This window comes from Lichenostomus cassidix, chromosome 2 (assembly GCF_008360975.1).
Source record: "Lichenostomus cassidix isolate B80296 chromosome 2, HeHo_3.0, whole genome shotgun sequence".
In the NCBI taxonomy this organism is placed as follows: domain Eukaryota; kingdom Metazoa; phylum Chordata; class Aves; order Passeriformes; family Meliphagidae; genus Lichenostomus; species Lichenostomus cassidix.
The window spans coordinates 152,442,182-152,466,428 of NC_139482.1; the positions used below are offsets into that span (position 1 = coordinate 152,442,182).

At 43.5% G+C, this 24,247-nt stretch overlaps 1 protein-coding gene and 1 long non-coding RNA gene across 2 annotated transcripts; both read right to left on the reverse strand.

Moving 5' to 3' along the window:
* Positions 1 to 490: 490 nt before the first annotated feature.
* On the reverse strand, positions 491 to 1,899 carry LOC146442671 (uncharacterized). The gene is made up of 2 exons (XR_014850344.1): positions 1,755 to 1,899; positions 491 to 1,418 (listed from the first exon to the last, which is right to left on the reverse strand). It is a non-coding gene; the product is annotated as an uncharacterized LOC146442671 (long non-coding RNA).
* Positions 1,900 to 2,484: 585 nt separating this feature from the next.
* On the reverse strand, positions 2,485 to 24,199 carry LOC146442672 (heat shock factor protein 1-like). Its single transcript, XM_085049887.1, has 12 exons — positions 24,104 to 24,199; positions 23,688 to 23,810; positions 16,348 to 16,472; positions 12,360 to 12,435; positions 11,329 to 11,390; positions 10,353 to 10,449; positions 9,575 to 9,687; positions 8,149 to 8,448; positions 6,221 to 6,323; positions 5,089 to 5,154; positions 4,208 to 4,277; positions 2,485 to 2,924 (listed from the first exon to the last, which is right to left on the reverse strand). Exons 1-12 carry the CDS (start codon positions 24,197 to 24,199, stop codon positions 2,689 to 2,691), a joined length of 1,467 nt encoding a protein of 488 aa, XP_084906013.1. The 3' UTR covers positions 2,485 to 2,688.
* Between the last annotated feature and the right edge of the window lie 48 nt (positions 24,200 to 24,247).

Below are 24,247 nucleotides of genomic sequence, written 5' to 3' on the forward strand. Positions count from 1 at the left end.
CCAATCCCAACCCCAAATCCCAATTCCCAAATCCCAATTCCCAACCCCAACCCCAATTCCTGACCTCAAATCCCAATTCCCACCTCAAATCCCAAATCCCAATTCCCACCCAAATTCCAATTCCCAACCTAAATCCCAATCCCACCCCAATCCTAATTCCCAACCCAAATCCCAAATCCCAATTCCCAACCCCAAATCCCAAGACAAATCCCAATTCCCAAATCCCAATTCCCCAATCCCAAATCCCAAATCCCAACCCCAATCCCAATCCCAATCCCAAATCCCAACCCCAAATCTAACCCTCAATTCCTGACCCCAAATCCCGATTCCTAACCCCAAATCCCAAACCCCAATTCCCACCCCAATCCCAATTCCCACCCCAATTCCAATTCCCACCCCAATCCCAATTCCCACCCCAACCCCAATCCCAATTCCCACCCCAAATCCCAATTCCCATCCCAAACCCCAAACCCCGTGGGAGGACAGAATGTTCTGGAAGCAGCAGAGAGTTGGTTTTATAGAGATTTGTATGTGGAGAGCAGAACTTCCTGTAGGGCTGCAGCTCCATATGGGAAATGGGGTCCTGTATGGGGTCTGAGCTTTCCCATATGGGATCTGGGGGTCCTGTATGGGATCTGAGCCTTCCCATATGGGATTTGAGCGTTCCCATATGGGATTTCAACATTCCCATATAAGATCTGGGGGTTCCTGTATGGGATCTGAATGTTCCCATATGGGATTTGAACGTTCCCATATGGGGTCTGGATGTTTCCATATGGGATCTGAATGTTCCTGTATGGGAACTGAACATTCCCATTTGGGATCCAGACATTCCCCTATAGAATCCGGTCTCAATCCCATATGGAATCCAGACATTCCCCTATAGAATCCAGACTCAATCCCATATGGAATCCAAACGTTCCCATACAGAATCCAGACTAAATCCCATATAGAATCTATATATTCCCATATGGAATCCAGACTCATTCCCCTATAGAATCCAGACTCAATCCCATATGGAGTCCAGACTCAATCTCATATGGAATCCACCCAATCCCATACAGAGTCCAGACTGGATCCCATATAGAATCTGGACATTCCCACATAGAATACAGACTCAGTCCCATATAGAATCCAGATATTCCCCTACAGAATCCGGACTCAATCCCATACAGAATCCAGCCTCAATCCCATACAGAATCCAGCCTCGATCCCATATAGGATCCTGCTATTCCCATACAGAATCCAGCCTCGATCCCATATAGGATCCCGCCGTTCCCATATGGATTCCTGCCCCATCCCCCTATGGAGTTCTGTCTCGTTGCTGCACAATCCGAGTCCTTGTCTCGTGAAAACCCCAAGTGCAGTTTCGGGGTCGATCCCAATCCTGGAGCGAGAAAATCCCGGAGCGCCGAAATCTGGGAACACCGAAATCCCAAAATCCTGGAGCGCCAAAATCTCAAAATCGCAGAGCGACGAAATCCGGGAATGCCGATGTCCCAAAATCCCAGAGCGCTGAAATCCCAAATTCCTGGAATGCTGAAATCCGGGAACGCTGAAATCCCAAAATCCAGGAGCGCCGAAATCCCAAAATCCCAGAGTGCTGAAATCACAAAATCCCAGAGCACCGAAATCCTAAAATTCTGGAACACTGAAATATGGGAACGCCAAAATCCCAAAATCCGGGAGTGCCGAAATCTGGGAATGCCGAAATCCTGAAATGCTGAAATCCCAAAATGCAGAAATCCCAGAACGCCGAAATCCGGGAATGCTGAAATCCCAAAATCTGGGAGCGCCGAGTGGGATTTCCCAGAAATTTCCCAGAAATTTCCCAAAATTCCCATGGGATTTCCCAGAGTGGATCAAGGAATAAAATCCTGGAGCAGCTGGAATTGGAGCCTTGGGATCTTATGGGTTTTGGGATCCCATTGGGTTTTGGGGTCCATTGGGTTTTGGGGTCCCATGGCATTGGAGACACTGCCAGATTTTGGGGTCCCATTGGGTTTTGGGATCCCACAGGATTTTGGGGTCCCATTGGGTTTTGGGGTCCCATTGGGTTTTGGGGTCCCACAGGATTTTGGGGTCCCATTGGGTTTTGGGATCCCATTAGTTTTTGGGGTCCCATTGGGTTTTGGGGTCCCATTGGGTTTTGGGGTCCCACTGGATTGGAGGCACTGCCAGGTTTTGGGATTCCCCCTGGAATTGGGATCCCATTGGATTTGGGATCCCAATGGATTTTGGGGTCCCATGGGATTTGAGGCACAAATGGGATCTGGGACCCCATTGGGTTTTGGGACCTCTTGGCCTTGCCAGATTTTGGGATCCAATTGGATTTGGGATCCCACAGGATTTTTGGGACGCTCCAGGATCTCCTGGCATTTTTGTAACCCCCTGGGATTTTTCAGGATCTCTCAGGTTCTCCCAGGATCTTTTGGGATCTCCCATGATGCTCCAGGATCTCCTGGGATCTCTGTGGTTCTCCCAGGATTTTTTGGGATCTCCCACGCCGCTCCATGACGGCAGCAGCTCCGGAGAAATCCGGGAATTCCCTTTTCCCGCCGCTTCACGTCCTGACCTTCCCAACAACCAACCAATCCATCAATCCATCAATCCATCCATCAATCCATCGATCCATCGATCCATCAATCAATCCATCAATCAATCAGTCCATTGATCATTGATCGACCCTTAGGACACGGCGGGGTCCTTGGGCAGCAGCGCGGGGTCCTCGGGGCGGCCGGGATACTCCTCGGGATACTCCTCGGGATACTCCTCGGGATACTCCTCGGGATAGTCGCTGGGGAAGCACGGAGCCTCGCCCAGCTCCAGGAAAATGGGGAGATCGGCTGAGCCCACGGAATCCACCACCGCGCTGGGGTCAACCAGGAACAGCGGCTGGGCTGTGTAATGGACCAGCTGTTTGCCTAAAAAATGGGAAAAATGGGAATTTGGGAATGTGGGATCCACCAGGAACAGCGGCTGGGCTGTGTAATGGACCAGCTGTTTGCCTAAAAAATGGGAAAAATGGGAAAAATGGGAATTTGGGGATGTGGAAATCACCAGGAGCAGCGGCTGGGCTGTGTAATGGACCAGCTGTTTGCCTGGAAAACCAGAAATTTGGGAATTATTTGGGAATTATTGGGAATTTGGGGATGTGGGACCCACCAGGAACAGCGGCTGGGCCGTGTAATGGACCAGCTGTTTGCCTAAAAAATGGGAAAAATGGGAATTTGGGAATGTGGGATCCACCAGGAACAGCGGCTGAGCCGTGTAATGGACGAGCTGTTTGCCTGGAAAAATGGGAAAAATGGGAATTTGGGGATGTGGGATCCACCAGGAACAGCGGCTGGGCTGTGTACTGAACCAGCTGTTTGCCTGGAAAAATATCGGGAATTCTGGAATTAATCGGGAATTTGGGAATGTGGGATCCATCAGGAACAGCGGCTGGGCTGTGTAATGGACCAGTTGTTTGCCTAAAAAACCAGAAATTTGGGAATTATTTGGGAATTATTGGGAATTTGGGGATGTGGGATCCACCAGGAACAGCGGCTGGGCTGTGTAATGGACGAGTTGTTTGCCTAAAAACACAGAAATTTGGGAATTATTGGGAATTTGGGGATGTGGGATCCACCAGGAACAGTGGCTGAGCTGTGTAATGGACGAGTTGTTTCCCTAAAAACCAGAAATTTGGGAATGTGGCATTCCCAACTCGAATTCCCACCAATCTCGATATTCCCATTGGGAATTCCCAACATTCCCATTGGGAATTCCCAATATTCCAGGCAAGAATTCCCAAATTCTGACATTCCTGACTGGAATTCCCACCAATCCTGATATTCCCAGCAAAAATTCCCAATAATTCTGATATTCCCGGCAGGAATTCCTGACATTATTCCCATTAGGAATTCCCAACTTCTGGCATTCCCGACTGGAATTCCTGCCAATCCCAACATTCCCAGAAGGAATTCCTGCTGTTATTCCTGATATTCCCGGCAGGAATTCCCGCTATTCCTGACATTATTCCCATTGGGAATTCCTGCCAATCCCGATATTCCCGTTGGGAATTCCCGCTATTCTTGACATTATTCCCGTTGGGAATTCCCAATATTCCTGCTGTTATTCCTGTTGGGAATTCCCGCTATTCCCACCGTTATTCCCGTTGGGAATTCCCACTATTCCCGAATTTTCCCTTCCCGCCGTCTCTCACCCGTGTTCTCGGCTCCGCCTTCGCTCTCCGCCGGTTTCTGCTGCTCCTGGGCCGACAGGAGATCCTGGATCTGCGGGAATTCCAGCGGGAATGTGTCATCCAGGGATTTCAGGGATTCCCCAATTCCCACCCCATGGAATTCCCTGGTTTTTATGGAATTCCCTCATTTCATTCCCATGGAATTCCCTCCTTCCCGTGGAATTTCCTCATTCATACGGAATTCCCACATTTCCAAGGAATTCCCTCATTTCATTCCCACAGAATTCCTTTATTCCCAACCCATGGAATTCCCTAATTCCCAAGGAATTCCCTCATTTCATTCCCATGGAATTCTCTTGTTTTTATGGAATTCCCTCATTCCCATGGAATTCCCTCAGATTCCAGTAAATTTCCAGGAATTTTCAGGGATTTTCCAGGGAATTCCAGCAAATTTCCAAGGAATTTCCAAGAATTTCCATGGAATTCCAGTCCCCCCTCCCCAATCCTGCCCAGAATTCCCAGAATTGCTGAGAATTCCAAGGAATTCCAGCGAATTTCCACAGAATTCCAGTCCCCCCTTACCAATCCCAGCCAGAATTCCCAAGAATTCCCAAGATTTTCAGGGTATTTCTGGCAATTTCCATGGAATTCCAGTCTCCCCTCCCCAATCCCACCCAGAATTGCCGAGAATTCCAAGGAATTCCAGTGAATTTCCAGGGAATTCCAGTCCCACCTCCCCAGTCCCACCCAGAATTCCTGAGAATTCCTGAAATTCTCAAGAATTTTAAGGAATTTCCATGAAATTCCAGTCCCCCCTCCCCAATCCCACTTGGAATTCCCGAGAATTCCCAAGATTTCTAAGGAATTTCTGGGAATTTCCATGGAATTCCCGAGGAACTCACGCTGGCCAGGGAGGAATCCAAATCCGGGAGGTTCATGTCTGACACTGCCATGGAGGGGCTGAAGAGCTGCCGGGGAAAAACGGGAAAAATAATGGGAAAAATAATGGATGGGAAAAATAATGGGAAAAACGATGGGAAAAATGGGATTGGGAGTGAGGGAATGAGGGAAAAATGTGAAAAAAACAGGATTGGGAGTGAGGGAGAAACGGGAAAAACAGGAAAAATGGGATTGGGAATGAGGGAAAAATGGGAAAAACCCACCCTGAATTGGGAAAAATGGGATTGGGAATGCTGGGATTGGGAATTCCTGAAGAAATGGGAAAACTGGGATTGGGAATTCCCAGAAAACCAGGAAAACTGGGATTGGGAATGCTGGGAAAAACCCATCCTGACCTGGGAAAAATGGCATTGGGAATGTTGGGAATTCTGGGAAATTCAAGGGATTGGGAATTCTGGGAATTGTGGGATTGGGAATTCTGGGATAAACCCACCCTGACCCAGGACTGGGAATTCCAGGAATCCCTGAGGGAATAAACGCTGGGATTTTCCCAGATCCTGAAACCCCAAAATCCCAATTTCCAAACTCATTTTCCAAAGTTTTCCAGGACTTTTTGGGGTTGGGGCTGGGAGTGGCGTGCCGGGAATGCCAGGAATGTTGGGAATTCTGGAAATTTTCCAGGAATTTTCTGAGAATTCTGGGAAAACCAGGATTGGGAATTCTGGGATAAACCCTCCCTGACCTGGGAATTCTGGGATTGGGAATTCTGGGCTAAACTCATCCTGACACATGAAAACCAGGATTGGGAATTCCAGGAATTCCAGGAAAACTCTCCCTAACCCAGAAAAAATGGGATTGGGAATTCCAAACTCATTTTCCAAAGCTTTTCCATGACTTTTCGGGGTCAGGGCTGGGAGTGGCGTGCCGGGAATCCCAGAAATTTTGGAATTTTCTGGGTATTCTGGGAATGCCCAAACTCATTTCCCAAAGGTTTTCCAGGACTTTTTGTGGTCAGGGCTGGGAGTGGAGTGCCGGGAATGCCGGGAATCCCGGGAATGTTGGGAATTTGGGAATTTTGGGAATTTTCCAGGAATTTTATGGGAATTCCCCGGGAATGTTGGGCTCTGTGCTCACGTCCAGCAGGGCGCTGTCCATGCTGAAGCCATGGGTGCTCAGCATGGTCTGCAGGTTGTCCAAACTCGAGTCGATGGTGTCCAGGTGCTCCGACAGCTCCGTCCTGCAATGCCAGGAAATCGGGATTGGGGTGGGAATTCCAGGGGAAAGTAGGATTGGGAATGGGAAAACAGGAGTGGGAATGTTGGGAATTCCAGGGGAAATCGGGATTGGGAAAGGAAAAGCGGGATTGGGAACATTGGGAATTCCAGGGGAAATTGGGATTGGGGATGGGAAAACAGGAGTGGGAACGTTGGGAATTCCAGGGGAAATTGGGATTGGGAAAGGAAAAGTGGGATTGGGAATGGTGGGAATTCCAGGGGAAAACAGGATTGGGGACGGGAAACAGGAGTGGGAATGTTGGGAATTCCAGGGGAAATCAGGATTGGGGGCAGGAATTCCATGGAAAAGTGGGATTGGGAACGGTGGGAATTCCAGGGGAAATTGGGATTGGGAAAGTTGGATTGGGATGGGGAAGTTCCCGTTGTTCCCATTATCCCCATCATTCCCATAATCCTCACCTATCCCATCATTCCCACCATCTCCATGAATCCCATTATCCCTGATATTCCTATCCTTCCTGCTATTCCCATTATCCCCACGATTCCCATTATTTCCATCCAGCCAATTATCCCCATTATCCCCACGATTCCCATTATTTCCATCCAGCCAATTATCCCCATTATCCCCACGATTCCCATTTTTCTCATCATTCCCATTATCCCTATCATTCCCATTATTCCCATCGTTCCCATTATCCCTGTTATTCCCACTATTTCCATCATTCCCATTATCCCAATTAGTTCCGTCCATCCTACTATTCCCATCCTTCCCACTATTCCCATCATTCCCCATCCATCCCATTACCCCTATTATTCCCACTACTCCCACCATTCCCGGTATCACCATCCTTCCCACTACTCCCATAATTCCCATCATGCCCATTATCCCCATCCTTCCCAACACTCCTGTCATTCCCACTACCCCCATCCATCCCATTATTCCCATTATCCCAGTCATTCCCATCCTTCCCATTATCCCATCATTCCCACCATTCCCATCATTCCTGGAATTCCAGGAATTCATTCCCATCTCTCACTTGTCGAGGCAGGCGACACTCAGGCACTTTTCCTGGGATTGGGGATTCCCATTATCCCATCCATCCATCCCCACCATTCCCACATTCCCACAATTCCCAGAATCCCAGGAATTCCTGGAATCCCTCACTTGTCGAGGCAGGCGACGCTGAGGCACTTTTCCTGGGGCTGGGGATTCCCACCATCCCCATTATCCCATCCATCCCCATTATCCCATCCACACCACCATCCCCAGAATTCCCAAAATTCCCAGAATTCATTCCCGAATGGCTCACTTGTCGAGGCAGGCGACGCTGAGGCACTTTTCCTGGGGCTGGGGATTCCCTCCGTCCCCATTATCCCATTGTTCCCATCCATCCCACCATCCCCAGGATTCCCAGAATTCCCAGAATTAATTCCCGAATCCCTCACTTGTCGAGGCAGGCGACGCTGAGGCACTTTTCCTGGGGCTGGGGATTCCCACCATTCCCATCCATCCCACATTCCCACCATCCCCAAAATTCCCAGAATTAATTCCCAAATCCCTCACTTGTCGAGGCAGGCGACGCTGAGGCACTTTTCCTGGGGCTGGGGATTCCCTCCGTCCCCATTATCCCATTGTTCCCATCCATCCCACCATTCCCACAATTCCCGGAATTCCCAGAATTAATTCCCGAATCCCTCACTTGTCGAGGCAGGCGACGCTGAGGCACTTTTCCTGGGGCTGGGGATTCCCATCGTTCCCATCCATCCCACATTCCCACCATCCCCAGGATTCCCAAAATTCCCGGAATTAATTCCCAAATCCCTCACTTGTCGAGGCAGGCGACGCTGAGGCACTTTTCCTGGGGCTGGGGGTTGCCGGCGGCTCCGGGATCGTTCTCCCGCAGGATGGAGTCGATGAAGGTGGAGGGCGACAGCGGCGTCTCGGAATTCCCGGGGTTGGTGGTGTTGTTCCCGGGGTTATTCCCGGGGTTGTTGTTGCTCCCGGGATGGTTGTTGGTGTTCCCGGGATGGTTGGAATTCCCGGAATTGCCGGGGTTTGGCTCGTCCCCCCTGGGGCTCCGCGCTGGGCTGGGAGGTTCCTCCTTGATCCGGATAGCCGGGCTGCTCCTGGGGGAAATCGGGAATTCGGGAATGACGGGAATAATAGTGGGAATAATAACGGGAATAATAACGGGAATAATAATGGGAATAATAGTGGGAATGATGGGAATGATGATGGGAATGATAGGAATAGTATTTGGAATAATGGCAATAACAATGGGAATGATAATGGGAATAATGGGAATGATTGGAATAATAATAATAATGGGAACGACAAGAATGATAATGGGAATGATAATAGGAACGATTGGAATAATAATGGCAGTTATAGGAATGATGAGAATGATGAAAATGATGGGAATGATGATGGGAATAGTAATGGGAATGATAATGGGAATAACAATGGGAAGAACAATGAAAAGAATGGGAAAAGCAACGGAAAAAATAATGGGAATAATAATGGGAATAATAATAGGAATAATAATGGGAATAATAATGGGAATAATGGGAACAGAGAAAATATTGGAAAGAACAATGGTGAGAATAGCAGGAATAATAACAGGAATAGTGGCAAAAAACCAGAATAACAGGAATAATAATGGCAAAACCAAAAATAATACAAAAAACAAGGAGAAGAACAACAGGAATGATAAAGAGAATGATAATGGGAATAACAATAATGGAAATAACAATAGTGGGAATAGTAATGGTGGGAATAGTAATGGGAATGGCATGGAAAATAACAGGAAAGGCAATGGGAATAACAAAGGGAATAATAAAACGAACAATAAAGGGAAGAACAATGGGAATGGACTGGGAATGATCTGGGGCTGGCAAAGGGAAATCCCGGGAGATCCCCGAGCTCCTTCCTTTCCCAGGGGTTTTTAGGGATGAGATTCCCAGGATTTCAGGGCTGCAATTCCCAGGATTTTAGGGATGGATTTCCCACAATTCCCAGGATTTCAGGGCTACAAGTCCCAGGATTTCAGGGATCGCAATTCCCACTTTTCCCAGGATTTTTCGGATTTCATTCCCACCTGGGGAGGCAGGAGAGGGCTCGGGGCTGGCCTGGGAACGGTGGGATGGATTTTGCACAATTCCCAGGATTTCAGGGATACAATTCTCACAATTCCAGGGATCCCAATTCCCACTTTTCCCACAATTCCCAGGATGTTTGGGATCCCGTTCCCACCTGGGGGAGGCAGGAGAGGGCTCGGGGCTGGCCTGGGGCAGCTCGGTGACGTCGGAGATGATTGGCCCGGAGGAGGCAGCGGGATCAGCCGAGAACAGAGCTGGGGAGGGAGCCTGGAACGGGAAAATCCGGAATTAATGGGGAAATCCTGGAATTTATAGGGGAAAAATCCTCGAATTCACAATCCCAATCCCATTTCCAATCCCATTCCCACAAATCCTAATCCCCCATTCCCAATCCCAATCCTAATCCCATTCTCAATGCCAATCCAATTCCCAATCTCCCATTCCCATTCACCTCAATCCCAATAATCCTAGTGCCAATAATCCCAATAATCCCAATCCTGTTCTTTCCTGCTCTCACCCCGTATCTGGCGTTCCTAATCCCAATAATCCCAATAATCCCATTCCCAATCCCGTTATTTTCACTCACCCCGTAGCTGGCATTCCCAATAATACCAATAATCCCATTCCCAATCCCATTTCCAATCCCGTTATTTCCCCGTTCTTTCCCTCTCTCACCCTGTATCCAGCGTTCCCAATCCCAATAATCCCAATAATCCCAACAATCCCATTCCCAATCCCATTATTTTCCTGCTCTCACCCCATATCCGGTGTTCCTAATCCCAACAATCCCAACAATCCCAATCATCCCAATGATCCCAATAATCCCAATAATCCCAACAATCCCAACAATCCCGTTCTTTCCCCGCTCTCACCCCGTATCCGGCGTTCCCAATCCCAATCATCCCAATGATCCCATTATTCCCCGCTCTCACCCCGTATCCAGCTCCGCCGTGCAGATGCTCCAGGGAATACTGTCGGCTGTACTTGGGCATGGAGTGAGCCGAGCCGCCGTCGTTCAGCATCAGCGGGCTGAGAGTTCCCAAAAAACCCCAAAAAACCCCAAAAAACCCACCATTGTTCAGCATCAGCAGGCTGAGAGTTCCCAAAAAACCCCAAAAAACCCCAAAAAACCCGCTGTCGTTCAGCATCAGCGGGCTGAGAGTTCCCAAAAAACCCCAAAAACCCCAAAAAACACACCATTGTTCAGCATCAGCGGGCTGGGAGTTCCCAAAAAAACCCGCCGTCGTTCAGCATCAGCGGGCTGAGAGTTCCCAAAAAAACCCCAAAAACCCCAAAAAACAGCGGGAAAACAGCGGGAATCAGCGCGGGAATCACCGCGGGAATCCCAAAAACCCCACAGACAAATCCCGGATTTTCCCAGTTTTCCCAGGGCTGGGAATCGGGATTGGGGTGAGGCAGGAGAATGTTGGGAATGAGGAATTCCAGGAGAATTCCAGGAGAATTCCAGGAGAATTCCAGGAGAATTCCAGGGGTTTTTCCAGGGGTTTTCCTAAGGGTTTTTCCAGGAGAGCTGCAGAGGGATTTGGGATCAAGGCGGAATGGTTTCCCACGGGAATTTGGGAAATTGGGAATTCCTGGAATTCTCCTGCCTGATTGATCATCCCTGAATCCCATCCCAGCATTCCCAATCCCACAATTCCAGAATTCCCAAAATTCAGGGGAATTTTTCCTGGTTTTTTTCCCAAAAGAAAATAGAAATCCTGAGGTTTCCAGGGAGTTTTTATTCCCTGGATTTTCCCTCTTCCCAAGGATCTGCGATTGGAGGATCCAAGGATGATCCAGGCAGATCCCAAATCCCAAATTATCCCAAATCCTGGGAATTCCAGGAGGCTCTGGGGGATCCCAACCCCTCTGTTCCCGCGGGAATTTTGGGAATTTCCGACTCACATCTTCCTCTTGACGCCCAGGATGCGATTGGATTGAACCAGCGAGATCAGGAACTGGATCAGCTGCGGGAAAAACCGGGAAAAAAATAGGGAAAAAATGAGAAAAACGGGAAAAACTGGAGGGGAAGAGAACTGGGAAGGGAGAAAGTGGGAAAAAGTGGAGGAGAAAAGAACTTGGAAGGCAAGAAGTGGGAAAAAGTGGGAAAAACTGGAAGGGAAGAGATCTGGGAAGGGAAAAACTGGAGAGGAGGAAATCTGGGAAAGGAAAAATGGGGCAAAATTGGGAAAAAGTGGAGGGGAAGTGATCTGGGAAGAGGAAAATTGGGAAGAACTGGAGAGAATCAGAGCTGGGAAGAGGAAAAATGGGATAAAAAGAGCTCTGGGAAGAGAAAAAATGGGAGAAACTCCTCGGCAAGTGATGGGAATTGCTGGGAGGAATGGGAATGCTGGGAATGAATGGGAATGAATGGGAATTGCTGGGAATGAGTGGGAATCATTGGGAATGGGAATTCTGGGAAGAAATGGGAATGAACGGGAATCAGTGGGAATAATTGGGAATGAGTTGGAATCCCAGGAATAAATGGGAATTGCTGGGAATGAGTGGGAAGCACTGGGAATGAATGAGAATCCTGGGAATTAATGGGAATCGCTGGGAATGGGAATTCTGGGAATCACTGGGAATGAATGGGAATCATTGGGAATTAATGGGAATTGCTGGAATGAATGGGAATCTCTGGGAATGAATGGGAATCCCAAAAATGAATGGAAATCATTGTAAATGAATGGGAATTGCTGGAATTGCTGGAATGAAAGGAAAACATTGGAAATGGGAATTGCTGGAATGAATGGGAATCATTGGAAATGAATGGGAATCCCAAAAATGAATGGGAATCATTGGGAATGAATGGGAATTGCTGGAATAAATGGGAATGAATGGGAAACATTGGAAATGGGAATTCTGAGAATGAGAATCCTGGGAATGAACGGCAATCCCAGGAATCCTGGGAATTCAGGAATTTGGGAATTTCTCACCTTGTTCACCACCTTCTGCTGCTGCGAATGTTTCTGTCGCAAACTGGCGACTTCTCGCCACAGAGCTTCGTTCTCACTGCGGGGAAACAGGGAAACGGGCTGGGAAAATGGGAAAATCCGGGAAAAACCGGGAAAAACTGTGGGAAAAACTGCGGGAAAACCTCAGGAAAAACCTCGGGAAAAACCTCGGGAAAAACCTCGGGGAAAATCTCGGGAAAACTGCGAAAAACCTGGGAATGGAGAGGGAAAAACCAGGAAAGACCCACAGGAAAAACCGGGAAAAACCTTGGAAAAACCTCGGGAAAAACGACAGGAAAAACCATGGGAAAACTGGGAATGACCCACAGGAAAAACTGGGAAAAACCTTGGGAGAAACCTCGGGAAAAACTGGGAATGTCCCACAGAAAAAACTGGGAAAAACCCATGGGAAAACCTTGGGAAAAAACAGGAATTACCCACGGGAAAAACCTCAGGAATGGAGAGGGAAAAACCTCAGGGAAAACTGGGAAAAACCTTGGGGAAAAACCTTGGAAAAACCAGGAATGACCCATGGGAAAAACCTCAGGAATGGCGAGGAAAAAACCTCGGGAAAAACCCTCAGGAAAAACTGGGAGATACCCGTGGGAAAACTGGGAAAAACCTCAGGAAAAACTGGGAACGGAGTGGGAAAAGACTTGGGAAAAACCCGCAGAAAAACCCGGAAAAACCCAGGAATGGAGAGGGAAAAACCTTGGGAAAAACTGGGAATGGAGTGGGAAAAAATGGGAATAGAGTGGGAAATCCAGTGGGAAAATCCCAAATCTGGTAAAGTCCCAAATCCAGGAAACCCCAAAGCAGAACAGCCTAAAGAAGGAATCTCCCAAATCCTGAAACCCCAAATCCAGGAAATCCCAAATCCAGGGAACCCTAAAACCAGGAAATCCCAAATCAGGAATCCCCCAAATCCAGGAAACCCTAAAACCAGGAAATCCCAAATCCAGGAAACCCTAAACACAGGAATCTCCCAAATCCTGCAAACCCAAATCCAGCAAATCCCAAATCCAGGAAATCCTAAATCCAGGAAATCCCAAATCCAGGAAATCCCAAATCCACAACATTTGAAAATCAAGCAACTTCCCCAATCCAGGAAACCCCAAACCAGGAAATCCTAAATCCAAGAAATCCCAAACCAGGAAATCCTAAATCTGCAAGACTTGAAAATCAAGAAACTTCCTAAACAAGAACATCCCAAATCCAGGAAACCCCAAACCAGGAAATCCCAAATAGAGGAAAATCCCAAATGCAGGAAACCTGAAATTCCCAACATCCTAAACCAGGAAACCCCAAATGCAGGACTTTGGGATTTCCTGGATTTGGGATTCCTAATTTACAGTGTCCTGGATTGGGATGTCCTGGATTGGGGTTTTCTTGGATCAGAACTCCCCAAATCCAGGAAAACCCCAAATCCAGAAAACCCCAAATCCTGGAATGGCACTGGGATCAGGATATTCCACTATTATATTCCCAACCCCAAATCCAGGAAATCCCAACCCCCCCAGAATGGGATCAGGATGTTACTAGGATCAGGGAATTCCCATTCAATTCCCAACCCCAAATCAAGGAAACCCAACATCCAGGAAACCCCAAACCCCCCGGAATGGGACCGGGATGTTATTGGGATCAGGAAATTCCTAATTCCATCCCCAATCCCAAATCCAGGAAACCTCAAATCCCCAGGAAACCCCAAATCCTGTGGAACAGGACTGGGATGTTATCAGGATCAGGACATTCCCATTCCATTCCCAACCCCAAATCCAGGAAACCCCAAACCCCCCAGAATGGGATCGGGATGTTATTAGGATCAGGACATTCCCATTCCCTCCAGCCCCAAATCCAGGAAACCCCAAATCCAGGAATGGTATTAGGATCTGGAAATTCCCCCATTCCATCCCAACCCCAAATCCAGGAAATCCCAAACCCCCCGGAATGGGACTGGGATGTTATTAGGATCAGGAAATTCCCATTCCATTCCCAATCCCAAATCCAGAAAACCCCAAATCCAGGAAACCCCAAACACCCCAGAATGGGATCAGGATGTTATTAGGATCAGGCAATCCCCTATTCCCTCCCAGCCCCAAATCCAGGAAACCCCAAACCCAGGATGTTATTAGGATCAGGAATCCCCTATTCCCTCCCAGCCCCAAATCCAGGAAACCCCAAAATCCAGGAAACCCCAAACCTCCCAGAATGGGATCGGGATGTTATTGGGATCAGGAAATTCCCCCATTCCAAACCCCAAATCCAGAAATAGGGCCAGGATGTTATTAGGATCAGAAATCCCCCATTCCCTCCAAACCCCAAACCCAGGATGTTATTAGGATCAGGAATCCCCCATTCCCTCCCAGCCCCAAATCCAGGATGTTTTTAGGATCAGAAATCCCCCATTCCCTCCCAGCCCCAAATCCAGGAAACCCCAAAGCCCCAGGAAACCCCAAATCCAGGATGTTATTAGGATCAGGAATCCCCTATTCCCTCCCAGCCCCGCAGCTCAGCTGCTCCATTCCCGGGAATTCCCTGTGGGAATTTGGGATGGAATTCCCAATTAATCCCATCCAGCTGCCCCGACCCTAAATAGGGGAAAACAATGGGAAACCCCAAATCCCAGGGGAGTTGTGGGATTGGGATCACAGCTGAGCCAAAACCCCACAGGATTTATGGGGTTGGGATCACAGCTGAGCCAAAATCCCAAAGGATTTATGGGGTTGGGATGACAGCTGAGCCAAAACCCCACAGGATTTATGGGGTTGGGATGACAGCTGAGCCAAAATCCCAAAGGATTTATGGGGTTGGGATCACAGCTGAGCCAAAATCCCAAAGGATTTATGGGATTTGATCACAGCTGAGCCCAAACCCCACAGGAATTTTGGGATTGGGATGACAGCTGAGCCAAAACCCCACAGGATTTATGGGATTTGATCCCAGCTGAGCCCAAACTTTATAGGATTTTTGGGATCTGATCCCAGCTGAGGCTGCCAAGGGTCAGGAATTGGGAACAAAGCAATGGGGTGGAGCAGCTGGGCTGGAATTGCCATTTTGGGATTTTGGGATCATTCTGGGATTGGGGAGCGGCTGGGAGCCAATTAGGGGATTTATGGGATTGGTTTGGGATTTGGGAGTGGCTGGGAGGCAATGGGGGGATTTATGGGATTGGTTTGGGATTGGTTTGGGATTTGCCATCGGGGTTGTTGGTTTGGAGGTTTTGATCCCAAAGATCTGTGGGGTGGAGGAGATTGGGAAATTCTGATTATTCCCAAAAAAGGGGTTTGGGGAAGGAAATGTTGGGATTTGGGGTTTTTGGGATGTGAAAATGTTGGGATTTGGGGTTTTTGGGAATGTTGGGAATTGGGAAATGTTGGGATTTGGGGGTTTTGGGATGAGGAAATGCTGGGATTTGGGGAAATGAAATCCCAGGATTTGGGGTTTTGGGATGTGAAAATGTTGGGATTTGGGGTTTTGGGAAATGCTGGGATTTTTCCATGAGAATTCCCATTTTCCCCCCAAAACTCCCCATTTTCCCCCCCAAATCCCCATTTTTCCTGGTTTTTTCATGGCAAATTTTGTTTTTCCATGGGAATCTCCATTTTTCCCCCAAACTCCCCATTTTCCCCACAAAATCCCCATTTTTTCCCCCCAAAATTCCTATTTTTCCTGCTGCAATTTCAGTTTTTCCCTGCAAAAGATTCCCATTTTTCCACCAAAATTCCTGTTTTTGCCACCAAACTCCCCATTTTTCCCCACAAAATCCCCATTTTTCCTGCTGGAATCTCAGTTTTTCCCCAATTTTCCCCCCAGAATTCCTGTTCTTCCCTGGAAATTTCAGTTTTTCCCCCAAAATCCCCAATTTTCCCCCAAAAATCCCATTTTTTCCCCTAAACTCCCCATTTTTCCCCCCAAAACTCCCCAATTCCCCCCAAAATCCCATTTTTTTTAGGAAAATCCCAATCCCTACTGTTTCATGGCGAGCAGTCTGGAGTCCAGGCTGTCCTGCTTGCCGCGCATGGCCTGAATGTCAGTGAGCAGCCGAGCCACGCCGTCCTGCCTCACCCGCAGCTCCTCACCCTTCCCGCCTGAAACCTGAGCCAAAAACAGCCAGGAATTGGTCAGGACAGGCTCAGGAATTGTTGGGATTTTTTTGGGATTTTTGGGGATTTTTTTTCGATTTTTTTCAGATTTTTTTCCCGATTTTTTTCAGATTTTTTTGGGGTTTTTTTCAGGATTTTTTTTGAGATTGTTATAAGAGTTTTAGAGAATTTTTAAAATTATTTTTTGGATTTTTTTGGGTATTTTTTTGAGGATTTTTGGGTATATTTTATGATTTCCCCATGGCCTGGATGTCAGTGAGCAGCTGAGCCACGCCGTCCTGCCAAACCCGCAGCTCCTCACCCTTCCCGCCTGAAACCTGAGCCAAAAACAGCCAGAAATTGGTCAGGATAGTCTCAGGAATTGTTGGGATTTTTCCCATTTTTTTCAGATTTTTTTTCGATTTTTTTTGGATTTTTTTTTCAATTTTTTTCAGATTTTTATTCGATTTTTTTTCGCTTTTTTGGCCATTTTTTTCAGATTTTTTTCAGATTTCTTTAGGAGGTTTTAGAGGATTTTTTGAGGATTTTTTGTGCATTTTTTGGAGATTTTTTAGGTATTTTTGGGTATATTTTATGATTTCCCCATGGCCTGAATGTCAGTGAGCAGCCGAGCCACACCGTCCTGCCAAACCCGCAGCTCCTCGCCCTTCCCACCTGAAACCTGAGCCAAAAAACAGCCAGAAATTGGTCAGGACAGTCTCAGGAATTTTTGGGATTTTTTTGGGATTTTTGGGGATTTTTTTTCCGATTTTTTTTCAATTTTTTTCAGATTTTTTTGGGTTTTTTTTCAGATTTTTTTGGGGTTTTTTTCAGGATGTTTTTTGAGATTGTTATAAGAGTTTTAGAGGATTTTTTAAATTATTTTTTGGATTTTTTGGGGATTTTTTGGGGTTTTTTTTGAGGATTTTTGGGGTATATTTTATGATTTCCCCATGGCCTGAATGTCAGTGAGCAGCCGAGCCACACCGTCCTGCCTCACCCGCAGCTCCTCACCCTTCCCTCCTGAAACCTGAGCCAAAAAACAACAGAGAACTCCTCAGGACAGTCTCAGGAATTTTTGGGAATTTTTTGGGATTTTTCCCGATTTTTTTCAGATTTTTTTTTCAATTTTTTCCAATTTTTTTTGGTATTTTTCAATTTTTTTCGAATTTTTTTTCCAGATTTTTTGGCCATTTTTTTCAGATTTTTGGGGGATTTTTCAGGAGGTTTTACAGGATTTTTTGGGGTATTTTTTTCCAGATTTTTTGGGTATTTTTTGAGGATTTTTGGGGTACATTTTATGATTTCCCCATGGCCTGAATGTCAGTGAGCAGCCGAGCCACGCCGTCCTGCCAAACCCGCAGCTCCTCACCCTTCCCGCCTGAAACCTGACAGGGAAAATATCCAGGAATTGGTCAGGACAGGCTCAGGAATTGTTGGGATTTTTTTTGGATTTTTTCCCTTTTTTTTCCAATTTTTTTTCAATTTTTTGGGGGTTTTTTTCAATTTTTTCTGATGTTTTTTTATTTTTTTTATTTTTTCTGGATTTTTTGGCCATTTTTTCAGGTTATTTGGGGAACTTCTAGGTGGTTTTACAGGATTTTTTCAGGATTGTTTTAGGATTTTTTGGGTATTTCTTTGGTATTTTTGGGGTACATTTTAGGATTTCCCCACAGCCTGAATGTCAGTGAGCAGCCGAGCCACACCGTCCTGCCAAACCCACAGCTCCTCACCCTTCCCACCTGAAACCTGAGCCAAAAACAGCAGAGATCTCTTCAGGACAGTCTCAGGAATTGTTGGGATTTTTTGGGATTTTTTCACATTTTTTTCCCATTTTTTTCAATTTTTTTTGATTTTTTTTTTTTTCCATTTTTTCAATTTTTTCGATTTTTTTCAGATTTTTTTTCAGGTTTTTTTCAGATTTCTTCGGGATTTTTTTTTGAGATTGTTATGGGAGTTTTAGAGGATTTTTTAAATTATTTTTTGGATTTTTTTGGGTATTTTTGGGTATATTTTATGATTTCCCCATGGCCTGGATGTCAGTGAGCAGCCGAGCCACACTGTCCTGCCTGACCCGCAGCTCCTCACCCTTCCCTCCTGAAACCTGAGCCAAAAACCAGCAGAGATCTCTTCAGGACAGTCTCAGGAATTTTTGGGATTTTTTGGGGATTTTTCCCACTTTTTTTGGATTTTTTTTCTATTTTTTCCGATTTTTTTCAGATTTTTTGGGTTTTTTTTTCAGATTTTTTTGGGTTTTTTTTCAGGATTTTTTTTGAGATTGTTATAAGAGTTTTAGAGGATTTTTTAAATTATTTTTTGGATTTTTTGGGGTATTTTTTGGGTGGTTCTTGGGTATTTTTGGGTATTGTTTATGATTTCCCCATGGCCTGAATGTCAGTGAGCAGCCGAGCCACGCCGTCCTGCCAAACCCGCAGCTCCTCACCCTTCCCACCTGAAACCTGACAGGGAAAATATCCAGGAATTGGTCAGGATAGTCTCAGGAACTTTTGGGAATTTTTTTGGATTTTTCCCGATTTTTTCAGATTTTTTTCAGATTTTTTTCCAATTTTTTTTGGTATTTTTCAATTTTTTTCGATTTTTTTTCGAATTTTTTTTCCAGATTTTTGTCTAGATTTTTTGGCCATTTTTTTCAGATTTTTGGGGGATTTTTCAGGAGGTTTTACAGGATTTTTTGGGTATTTTTTTCCAGATTTTTTGGGTATTTTTTTGAGGATTTTTGGGTATATTTTATGATTTCCCCATGGCCTGGATGTCAGTGAGCAGCCGAGCCACACCGTCCTGCCGAACCCGCAGCTCCTCACCCTTCCCGCCTGAAACCTGAGCCAAAAACAGCAGGGAATCATCTGGGGACTTTTTGGGGATGTTTTGGGATTTTTTTTGGATTTTTGGCCCTTTTTTTTCCGATTTTTTTTTCAATTTTTTTCGATTTTTTTTTTTTTTTCGATTTTTTTGAATTTTTTTCAATTTTTTTCAGATTTTTTTTCAGGTTTTTTTCAGATTTCTTCGGGATTTTTTTTTTTTTGAGATTGTTATGGGAGTTTTAGAGGATTTTTAAATTATTTTTTGGGGATTTTTTGGGTGTTTTTTGGGGGTTTTTTTGAGGATTTTTGGGTATATTTTATGATTTCCCCATGGCCTGCATGTCAGTGAGCAGCCGAGCCACACCGTCCTGCCTGACCCGCAGCTCCTCACCCTTCCCTCCTGAAACCTGAGCCAAAAACAGCCAGGAATTGGTCAGGACAGGCTCAGGAATTTTTGGGATTTTTCCCATTTTTTTCAGATTTTTTTTCGATTTTTTTTGGATTTTTTTTCAATTTTTTTCAGATTTTTATTCGATTTTTTTTCGCTTTTTTGGCCATTTTTTTCAGATTTTTTTGGCATTTCTTTAGGAGGTTTTAGAGGATTTTTGGAGGATTTTTTGTGCATTTTTTGGAGATTTTTTAGGTATTTTGGGGTATATTTTATGATTTCCCCATGGCCTGAATGTCAGTGAGCAGCCGAGCCACACCGTCCTGCCAAACCCGCAGCTCCTCACCCTTCCCTCCTGAAACCTGACAGGGAAAATATCCAGGAATTGGTCAGGATAGTCTCAGGAATTTTTGGGATTTTTTCCCCTTTTTTTCAGATTTTTTTTCAATTTTTTTCCAATTTTTTTTCAATTTTTTCCGATTTTTTCCCGATTTTTTGGGGTTTTTTTTAGATTTTTTTGGGGTTTTTTTCAGGATTTTTTTTGAGATTGTTATAGGAGTTTTAGAGGATTTTTTAAATTATTTTTTGGATTTTTTGGGGTATTTTTTGGGGTTTTTTTTGAGGATTTTTGGGTATATTTTATGATTTCCCCATGGCCTGAATGTCAGTGAGCAGCCGAGCCACACCGTCCTGCCAAACCCGCAGCTCCTCACCCTTCCCTCCTGAAACCTGAGCCAAAACCAGCAGAGAACTCCTCAGGACAGTCTCAGGAACTTTTGGGATTTTTTTGGGATTTTTCCCGATTTTTTTCAGATTTTTTTTTCAATTTTTTCCAATTTTTTTTGATATTTTTCAATTTTTTTCGAATTTTTTTTCCAGATTTTTTGGCCATTTTTTTCAGATTTTTGGCGGATTTTTCAGGAGGTTTTACAGGATTTTTTGGGGTATTTTTTTCCAGATTTTTTTGGGGTTTTTTTGAGGATTTTTGGGGTACATTTTAGGATTTCCCCACAGCCTGGATGTCAGTGAGCAGCCGAGCCACGCCGTCCTGCCAAACCCGCAGCTCCTCACCCTTCCCGCCTGAAACCTGAGCCAAAAACAGCCAGGAATTGGTCAGGACAGGCTCAGCAACCTTTGGGATTTTTTGGGGATTTTTTCCCATTTTTTTCGGATTTTTTTTCAATTTTTTTCAGATTTTTTTTCAATTTTTTTCTGATTTTTTCAGATTTTTTTTGCCCATTTTTTTCAGATTTTTCGGGGATTTTTTTCAGAAGCTTCTAGAGGATTTTTTGAGGATTGTTTTATGATTTTTTTGGTATTTATTTGAGGATTTTTTGGGGGATTTTTTTGGATTTCTTTCCCATTTTTTTCTGATTTTTTTCAGATTTTGTTTGGATTTTTTTCAATTTTTTTTTTGATTTCTTTCAATTTTTTTCAGATTTTTGTGGGGATTTTTTTCAGACATTTTTGGGGATTTTTTCCAGATTTTTTTGGGGATTTTTTTGACATTGTTTTAGGAGTTTTAGAGGGTCTCTTTGAGGATTTTTTGGGATTTTCCCCTCTTTTTTTTTCCTTTTTTTTTGATTTTTTGCAATTTTTTCCAGATTTTTTTGCCATTTTTTTCTGGATTTTTTTGGGAGTTTTTGAGATGTTTTTTACTAGATTTTTGGGGATTGTCTTAGGAATTTTTGAGGATTTTTGGAGGATTTTTTGAGATATTTATTGAGGATTTTTTAGGTAAAAAACTGCCAAACCAGAAACCAGAAACCTGACAGGGAAAACATCCAGAAATCATTTGGGGACTTTTGGGGGACTTTTTGGGATTTTTTTCCCACTTTTTCCGGATTTTTTTCCGATTTGTTTCCTTTTTTTTTAAATTTTTTTTGATTTTTTGGTGATTTTTTTTTTTATTTTTGGACCATTTTTTCCAAATTTCTCCAGGTTTTTTTGAGATATTTTTGAGATTGTTTACGAAGTTTTAGAGGATATTTTTGAGGATTTTTGGAGGATTTTTTGGGGTGGTTTTGGGGTATTTTTTGGGGTGTTTTTGGGATTTCCCCAAGGCCTGCATGTCACTCAGAAGCCTCACCTGCAGCTCCTCACCTTTCCCTCCCCAAACCTGAGCCAAAAAACAGCCAGGAAATGGTCAGGGATGGTTTGGGAATTTTTGGGATTTTTTCCCATTTTTTTCCGATTTTTAAAAATTTTTTTTCTGATTTTTTTCAATTTTTTCAATTTTTTTCCATTTTTTTCTGATTTTTTTCTATTTTTTCCGATTTTTAAAAAATTTTTTTCTGATTTTTTTTCCCTTTTTTTCTGATTTTTCCCCATTTTTTCTGCTTTTTTAAAAATTTTTTCTGATTTTTTTCAATTTTTTCCGATTTTTTCAATTTTTTTTTCCGATTTTTTAAAAATTTTTCTGATTTTTTCAATTTTATCAATTTTTTTTCTGATTTTTTAAAATTTTTTCCGATTTTTTTCTGATTTTTTTCCTATTTATTCTGATTTTTTTCCATTTTTTCTGATTTTTTAGAATTTTTTTCTGATTTTTTAAAAATTTTTTTCTGATTTTTTTCAATTTTTTCAATTTTAAAAAAATTTTTTCTGATTTTTAAAAATTTTTTTCCATTTTTTTCTGATTTTTTTCAATTTGATCCGATTCTTTAGGATTTTTTTTGATTTTTTTGAGCTTTAGAGGATTTTTTAAGGATTGTTTTCTTTTATTTTTTAATTTCCAGAGAGATTTCAGAAGGTTTTTTATAACATTTCCCTGCATTCTGGGATTTTTTTTTAATTTTTAGAAGTTTTTAAGGAGTTTTTACAACATTTCACTGAATTTTGGGATTTTTTTTTTAAATTTTTCGAGACTTTTTGGGAGTTTTCACAACATTTCACCAAATTTTGTTGTTTTTTTTTCTTTTAATTTCCAGAGAGATTTCAGGAGTTTTTTTACAACATTTCACTGAATTATTCAGATTTTTTTTTTTAATTTTTAGAAGTTTTTAAAGAATTTTTACAACATTTCACTGAATTTTTTGGCGATTTTTTTTTTGTATTTTTAAAATTTTTGTGGAATTTTTATTCCTCCCATTTTTCTCATCCCAAATCCCAAATATTTTATATATTTTATTTTTCAGAACTCACACTGCTGACTTTCCTCTTGATCTTCTCCAGCAGTTCCTCTTTTTCCTTTATTTCATTTTTTGAGGCTTTTCAGGAGTTTTTTTACAACTTTTCCCTGAATTTTGGGACTTTTTTTTTTTTAAATTTTTAAGGAGTTTTAGGAAGTTTTTTACAACATTTCTCTGAATTTTGGGATTTATTTATTTTTAATTTTTTGAGGCTTTTTCGGAGTTTTTTTACAACATTTCACCAAATTTGGGGTTTTTTTTTCTTTTATTTTTTAATTTCCAGAGAGATGTCAGGAGTTTTTTTAATCCATTTCCCTGAATTTTAGAATAATTTTTTTTTTTATTTTTAGAAGTTTTAAAGGAATTTTTACAACATTTCACTGAATTTTTTGGTGATTTTTAAAGTATTTTTTTTTTAATTTTCGTGGAATTTTTTCCCTCCTGTTTTTTCCAAGACACATCCCAGATATTTTATATATTTTCTATTTTTCAGAACTCACACTGCTGACTTTCCTCTTGCTGTTCTCCAGCAGTTCCTCTTTTTCCTTTGTTTATTTAATTTTTCGAGGCCTTTTGGCAGATTTTTTACAGAATTTTTTGATTTTTTTTTTTTTAATTTTTACGGAATTTTTTTCTCTCCTGTTTTTTCCCATCCCAAATCCCAAATATTTTATATATTTCATATCTTTTGGGAACTCACACTGCTGACTTTCCATCTTCTCCAGCAGTTCCTCTTTTTCCTTTGTTTTTTTCATTTTTGAGGCTTTTCAGGAGTTTTTTCACAGAATTTTTCAGATTTTTTTAAAAAATTTTTATGGATTTTTTTTCCCTCCTGTTTTTTTTTTCCCAGGAAAAATCCCAAATATTTTCTATTTTTCAGAACTCACACTGGTGACTTTCCTCTTGATGTTCTCCAGCAGCTGCTCCTGACCTCGCAGGAAATAAGGATGTTGGAATTCTGTGTCATCTTTTTCTGGTTTCACCAAACCTCCCTGCTCGATGTGAACCACCTTCCTGAAGCCATCTGAAAAACATGGAATTTGGGATAAAAACCAGGGAAAAATGGGAATAAAACCATGGAAAAATGGGAATTCTGTGTCATCTTTTTCTGGTTTCACCAACCCGCCCTGCTCGATGTGAACAACCTTCCTGAAGCCATCTGAAATTTGGGATAAAAACAGGGAAAAATGGGAATAAAACCATGGAATTTGGGATAAAAACAGGGAAAATTGGGGATAAAACCATGGAATTCTGTGTCATCTTTTTCTGGTTTCACCAACCCTCCCTGCTCGATGTGAACCACCTTCCTGAATCCATCTGGGGAAAAAACAGGGAAAATTGGGATAAAAACCACGGAAAAATGGGAATTTTGGAATAAAACCATGGAATTCTGTGTCATCTTTTTCTGGTTTCACCAAACCTCCCTGCTCGATGTGAACAACTTTTC